The sequence below is a fragment of the Trachymyrmex septentrionalis genome, unplaced genomic scaffold (genome assembly GCF_001594115.1).
Source record: "Trachymyrmex septentrionalis isolate Tsep2-gDNA-1 unplaced genomic scaffold, Tsep1.0 scaffold190, whole genome shotgun sequence".
Classification (NCBI taxonomy): Eukaryota; Metazoa; Arthropoda; class Insecta; order Hymenoptera; family Formicidae; genus Trachymyrmex; species Trachymyrmex septentrionalis.
Genome location: NW_017305072.1, coordinates 759727 through 767425, shown reverse-complemented (window position 1 = coordinate 767425; position 7699 = coordinate 759727). Strand labels below are relative to the sequence as shown.

Here is a 7699-nt window from a genome sequence, read left to right as displayed (position 1 = left end):
ATATATATATATACGTACACATATATGTATATATATATATGTATATGTATAGGGTGTGCGTACCGCGCGCGCGAGAAAGTGCATCAACCTGTTGCGCACGTTCGTCACTCACCTTGATTGCCGGAGCCATGCCGAAAGCCGGAGGGTCGGTCGGTGTTTAAGATCACGTCGTTTGATCTTAGGCGGGAGACGAAAGAGTGAGACGGTATCGATCGCGGCGATGGTACGGATGATGTGTATACGTGCGTGCAGCGGCGGCGACCAGAGTGCCGAGGAAATCTCTCTTCGTGTGCTCTTTCTTACGGTCGACTCGGCCACAGTCCTCTCACCGCGAAATCGCGCGACGCACTGGACCCAAGAGAAGCACGTATTCGGGGCCTTTCCTTCCCTTCCTCCCGATAAACACTAAAGTGCTCGTAGCGTACGACACGTGATATATACCGGAGAATTCCGGGGTATTCCGGAGAAGTGCCTACTCTCCTGACGCCCGATACCAGATTGGAAGGGGAAAATGTGCGTGATGTACGTGAGCGAGAGGCCGCGTATTTTTCCCTCTTTCATGTATACACGCGTGACGGATATACAACCGGATGCTGCTATTTTATGCGACTTTCGTCGGACCGTTGGTTTTTTTTTTCTCGCGGAAGAAAGGAACTGAGCTATTAAATATTTTCGCGAGCTCTCTCGGAATAATGTACGTGCAAAAAGGAAAACAAAATTAGAGAGAATCACAGAGAGATATGAAATTTATTGAGATTTTGTTATTCTGAAATTTAAACTCATTGGAAATAATTAGAAAATTGAATGAAATTATGTAAATGGATACTAATAAACTAATGGATAAATTAGAAAGTTGCCGGTGTCAATCTAAGAATCAAGGTTCAACGCAGTCGCTTTAGGAGCCTCCTCTAACTTCGATACGCGATGGATTGATATTCGCTGAAAAATTTATACTTCCGTCATAATCGGTACACGAATGTCATTTTACCAAGCATATCGCAAGCTTTCAAGTTCTCCCTCGTGATCGTGTCGACATACGCGAGGCGGAACGGATTCGCCTCGCGAGTCGCATTTCTTAGAAAAGTCGAGGTGGATATCGTTAGGCAAGCCGCCTGGTCGATTTCACCCATTGAAGAAATCGCGCTATCATTGACGGCTATTTTCATTTTGTCTTCTCGACGGAAATGTTTCATATATTACGTAATTACGTTATATGTGTAGAGAGATATGAATTCGCTATCACGAATTCATCGAACTCTTTCCGAAAGCGCTTTAAAATAGCGATTTGACTGCATAGATTAAATATTCCTATGGATAAATCACTGACGGCGATTAATGCGACCCTTTTTCAGCTTACTTTTACCTTAGCTTAAAATATAGAACCCGTTTAAAAATGCCGTAGTTTTGTTTTATTTATTATTATCTTAATATTGTAATTCATATTGTCTGAAACGTCTTAATTTGTTATCTTGATATTTCCTTTGCAAGTATAGCGACTGATATATGTATATAAATAATTATAAATAGAAATTGACGGGTAAGAGTATAATTAGATTTATTATTATCGATATAAAAATGTATATACAATGTAAAATAATATATATGTATATTTATAAATCAAATAAGACAAAGGATTCTATTTCCGGTGGAAGCGAATCTTGGTGCTTTTAATATTCATGTGCAATAAATTTTTGCAAATGTATAAAGTTAGCTCTCTCAGTGCACATCCAACGGTATATCATAATAAAAATGTCACCGCGTATGATTTTCGATACATGAGTTTTCTGATTTATCGTTTCATATTTTTGATTTTCTATATTTTAGTCTGTGTATTTTTAGCCAGATTATCTATTTTTTCCGCTTTCAAAAAGATACTTTCTCTTTCCTTCCCCCTTTCTCTCTGCTCCTCTTTTTCTCTCTATGGACCTACTTGTTGGATGACACCGCATAATGATAACAAGCAGACTCGCCTGGTGAATATTCCCATATTCCGCCAACAGAATTAATCATCGCCACATGAAGTAAAATATATTCGCCAGCATGTAAAAATACGCATTTATCTCGTTGTACGCTCAGGCGCAGGTCTCAGCTTTTTACACCGACTCTCCACCGCTTAATGTGGCATTTGCATCGCAAATTTCACCGCTATTTCCTCCGCCGGATACATCCGATCCGCAAAGTTGCATCGTTATAAAAGCAATCCCGATAAAATCACCGACCTGTCTCTCCTGCGAATAACGAGCTAACGAGCGTATTTTTCGGCGCACCGTCGTCTCGGCTTACCGGCATCGCTCTCTCGCTCTGTCCCGTTAACCTCTTTCTTTCTTTTTACAATATATATATATATTTCGTTGCAACGTCACAACCTGGAAGCACGGAAAGAGCTCCCGATAAAATCGACGAGTTTAATGGAGGCGATCGGTGCGCGCGATGTCGCGACTCACCGCGTTGTTCACGTTCGTATATTCAACGCAGTACTCGGTCGCGACGATAACGGGTTTCGAAAGCGAGTTTTGATAAAAGTAAAAAAAAAAAAGACGAAGAAGAAGGCGCGAGAAGAGAGGCATGAAAAATATGGTTGTGACGGTGAGAGAGCGGATGCGCCAATGGGATGTCTCGCCAGCTTCTACGTTGACGCGATGGACCATCGACGGAGAAAAATCGTGCCTTGCATCGATAAAGGTGACATCAGGCGGAAGTCGGCTATGCACTCTCAAGCCGAAAAATCTCTCATGCTATTTTGTCGGCCGAATCAACTTCCGCAATAATATCCAAAAGAAAATAAACATACGCAGTAGTTGGATGAAATTGTAATTAACTCAATCATTATCGAGTAATAAAATTAGCCATAATTATGATTATCAATATTTGTGATGAATCCGTATTCATGATTGATGAGCAATGGAAATAAAGATGGGGAGAAATTAATTATAGATTATGATTAAATTATCAATCACTAATAAAAAAGTGAATATATTTTGGGCGATGAATAATTCAACAAATTAACGGGGGAGGAGAATTTAAAAAAATACCGGCGTTTTCATAAAGTTCTTAATAAAATGCAAACGAAAATCTTCAAGTTAATAGTAAGAAACATTTAGAGACGTCTCACTTGGATGAGAGATAAAAATTCCTTCGTAAAACTCTTGGACACTTGTCGTTATTTGCTTCAACTTTTTAATTTCCCGTATTAAATAAATATTTTAGCATCCAAACTTGGAATTAAAATTTTAGTAAAACGTGAAAGTTAAATGAAGAGTGAATTTTATTTTACATTTATTTGCACTTTCTAAAACTTTGCAAAAAAAAATATGCAGGCAAAATAGAGCAAATAATATAAATAATTTAGATACTACGCATATCTCGCTATTCTTTCATTAGAATTTCTCAGATTAAAAAAAGAATATGATATTCACATTTAATACGCCGATGGTAAATTCTTCGCGTATTAATCCAAAGTTTTTCAGCGTTTCGCTGGCGACATTCTAGAGAGAGAGAGAGAGAGAGAGAGAGAGAGAGAGAGAGAGAGAGAGAGAGAGAGAGAGAGAGAAAGGAAGGATTCCAGGCCCTGTCGATCGCGTTGATTTGTTCGTTAGTTTCCGCGTAGAGGGATTTAATTTCCCGGGGAACAACGAAAAGTGTATTTTTGTTCCGGAGATTTTCGCACCGGCGGCATCCAAAAGAGGGTGAATTCCGACAAAGTCGACGTGTCAGTGCGATGGCATCCTCCCCCTTTCGTGCTTCGATTTTTTTTTCGCGCTGCCTCTCCGTCATTGACTCTGCCTCCCTTTTTCCTTTTTCGTCACCCCGACGAGGTTGTCGGGCGGGCTGTTTGAATGGGCGATCGTTTCGAGGCGATCCGATTGTTCCAACGGAACGAGTTTACCCTGAAAAAAAAAATGTGAGCCCGATGGAGAAAGAGGAGATCGATGGCTTATTGTGCTGTTAGTCACGTCGTGTGACTCTTCTGCAGAGGGGACGGGAAGAAAAGTGCGGAAGAGGCAGCTTGATTCACCTCGCGTTGAGTTTATTTAACATTTGCAGCCGCTTAACAGCCCAATTGATTTTATACAGGTATATCCCTTTAGTGACACGTCCCATGCATACTGAAACGCGCCAGCTCGCGTGGAGTGCGTGACAATTATCATTATTATTTAATTTAATAATAATTTAACAGCTTTATATATACATTCCTACTTTATATCATGAATTATATATTATATAATTATTTAAATTTAATTAACTTTAATTATGTAACTTCTGCAGCTACTAGCATGAAGCATTTAGGTATTTCTTATTATTTGATTTAATAGATCGATTTTGTTGATTTAATTATATTTACAGTTCTCGTCTTATTTTAATCGATCGGCGCAACAATAACGTAATCAGGTAGCAGGTACTGTGACATAATAATAACGTAATCAGGTAACGGGCATTGCGATGTATTTACTAGAAAAAAAAAATTGTGCTTCCTAGTGCGGGACGGTGGCGTACAGTCCTGAGAGAAAATTACGAAAACGAGCGCCGGTGATTAAGTCGACTTTAACTGGGAATGTGTCGGACGTAAATTTGAGATATCGCGCGAATGTGGTCGTGTTAATTTATTTTTTTCTTTTTTCTTTTTCGTCGTTATTTACCAAGCTATCGGAAAAATTCAACGGTTTTATCTTTTCCCCGGGTTCGCGCAAATGGTTTTTCCGTTTCTACATGGCGCGTGTAACAGCCATAACACGCGTGAATAGTTGTGAATAGTGAATTGCATAAATAAACGGCGTTTCGCGTTTCAATTCGCGCAGGGAAACGAATGCCTTGTTGTACGTAGAGCCATTTATATATGTACATGCACACCTCTCGGCAATCGGTCGCTGCGCTGTAAATCCTTGACTGCCAAGCGAACTTACCGTGAGGTGGATCAACGGACGGTTAAATCGGTAGATTAGGGACGGGAAAAGGATGATGCTTGTTTTAACCCTTCTACGAGGGTTAATCTTCTCCCGGAGAATTCGTATAACCGGTACCGTAGCTTAACAAGGGGATTTCCCTCTGAGAATATAAATTTAGATAAACAAGTTTTAATCGCATTTTGTTACTGGAAATTTCACCGCCGCAACGTTAACTGCAATTTAATTATGTTAATTTTAAACGAATTTAGTGGGCACCGTCATTATTCGCGTTCGCGCGCGTGCGGAATCGGCGGAAAAAAAAATTGCGTGCTTAAATGTATGAGATTACACGCCGCGCTGCTACCCAGTAACGGCGTCGAGTTACGCGAAATTAATCGTTTAACATTAAATTTATCGACAGAACCGTCCCGCTTTTGAGCGGCGCTTGATATTGGCTGGATTAAATAAACCGTCCGTGTTATTTAAATATTTATTCGGGGGAAATTACTCGCGTCGGCTTAATAAATTCAACTATGATTTCCCCGCAGACTTCATCTCAACAGTAAGTTCCGAGGCGTTGAGCGTTAGAAAAAGGGTAGATAAGAGATTTCTCTCTCTCTCTCTCTCTCTCTCTCTCTCTCTTCCTGCGGATTTTATTTTTACTTCATTTCGTTTAAAACGTAATCCGATCGAGCTTCTTATCCCCAAAAATCCGCTGAGTATCTCGATGAGAGCCGGCATACTCTATCCGATGGTAGTAGTGATTTTGTAGATATTTTCACGTAATTATAAAAAATATCATGCACGTTCGTTTTTTTTTTCTTTGTGCTAATTATTTGGTACATTTGCACTCCCATTTTTCACATATATGATATTCAGTCTCAAAAACATTTTACAATTAAAAAAATGTTAATTGCTTTTAAAAATTTTCAATTTTTACCATCTATTTCAAAATGTTATATAATTTCAGAGATAAAAAGAAAATTCGCGGTTTGAAGAATTAAAAATACAGCAACGTGTCATATATTCGTCCGTAAATATTCCAGAAAAGTTTATTCTGCATTACAGGCGCAATAGATATTTCTTCACGGTGGTTTACAATTTGCATCGAGAGGAGAAACAGCTTCAGCTGAAGGACATCTCACGCAGATTTGCTACAGTCGCATTGTTCGCGTATAGAAAGTTGTCTGCCGACTGAGGCGTAGGGGAGGGGGAGGGGAGCGACTGATTTAAGCATAAAGCGAAGTTTTAAACTGCTACTTGCTACTTGTGTGTGACAAAACACGGGGAAAAGGTATGTACGTGGAATGAACGTAGTGATTTGACGTTTTCACTGGCATTCATAAGATACTCGATCGAGCGTCACAACGACGACGACGATGGCGGTGAGGACGAGTTAATCATCCGTCGATGAGAATGAGCAACGTCAATGAGGAGCGAATGAGCGGGTAGAACGCAATTTTTGTCATTATAGGGTTTGTTCGAGATAATGTCGCGGTGAGCGAGTACATGAGGGAGAAAGAGAGAGAGAGAGAGAGAGAGAGAGGGAGGGGGGGAGACGGGGGAGAGAAAGAACTCCACCGAGTTTGCATTGAATGGAGCTGTGTATGTTTAATGAGTTAATTTTTCGTTGCGGGCACAAACAACGTGCAAACAACGGGGCGTAATTAACAGTTCGTAGATAGGGTTGCAGATACCACTGATGAGGAACACGTGCGCGCGGTTGTGCTCAGGGTTGATTCCGTGTTTTTACCCGCGTTTCGTCGACCGTACGTAATACGCTGTGAATGAGTCGCCTGATTACGAGTCTGCGAAAAAGAAATCCCAAGGTGAAAGTTCATGGGAACGCGTTACGGTTCTCTCTGCGTCGCCTAACAAGAGAAAGTGGGAAAAGTCGACTCGACCCGTCGTCGTCGTCGTCGTCGTCGTCGTCGTCGTCGTCGCTGAATAGACACCAACGGGCGTGCATTTCCCGGAAATATCTTGTATGGACGTCGAACCCGGATAATAAAATCTCAGTAGATAAAAATCTATCGAGATATTTCATTCCCCTTTTTGTGTATTTTAATATTATCTTATTGTACAAATATAAGAGCTATTATTTTATCGTCCAAATATAATAGAAGAGATATTCTTTTCAGTGTAGAGCTGAACTGATCTGAATGATCCGATAAAAAATATTTCTCAATTCGCAAAATTGATTTTCTCTCTCTCTCTCTCTCTCTTCGGTTACTTACGTATCGAGGTAACGTTTACACGAGTTTCGAATGCACAGTTGCGAGTCGCGCGGGTCTCAGGAGGGCAGAGGCGAGATTGTGCGCTCGCGGCGTAAAAGTTGGACAAGAGAGTTGGCGTGGCCCACGTTCTCGATGTTGCGCGTACCGTGCGTGTAACGGCACCGGTCTCTCTCCGGTTTTTCTCCGGAGTTTGCCGGTGACATTATTGATTGAAAACTCGACGGCTGCGTTTCGGCGCGCGGGCGAGTTAACCACGAGCAGAGTACGTGGAGTGGACCCGAGGATCACCACGGGAAATTGACACGGTTCGCAGCAAACATCGCCGTGTAATTATCGCCGTCAATCGCCGAGTTCGGAAGGCAAATCGAGTGGTGGCATCGGCGGTTCTCGCGCGAGCTCCGATGATACTCGCGATAAACGCGTGCAATTTCTTCGGTAAACAGCAGCCAACGTTGAATAACGCTTGACAACGGTACCCACGATGAAATAGAAAACGGAACAGAAACGTTCTGTCCCACACAATGACATGTGTAATACACGTAAAACAAGCATTCTGTTTGTAACTTGAAGCCGGAAGGA

At 41.2% G+C, this 7699-nt stretch overlaps 1 protein-coding gene across 1 annotated transcript in view; it reads right to left on the bottom strand.

Annotated features, from left to right (window-relative positions):
- Positions 1 to 432, bottom strand: part of LOC108747077 (ejaculatory bulb-specific protein 3-like) — a 7990-nt gene extending 7558 nt beyond the window's left edge. The window contains exon 1 of the mRNA XM_018484332.1: positions 113 to 432. Within this exon, the coding sequence (XP_018339834.1) occupies positions 113 to 130 (18 nt within the window). The 5' untranslated portion in view covers positions 131 to 432. The remainder of the gene's footprint in view (positions 1 to 112) is intronic.
- Positions 433 to 7699: the final 7267 nt, after the last annotated feature.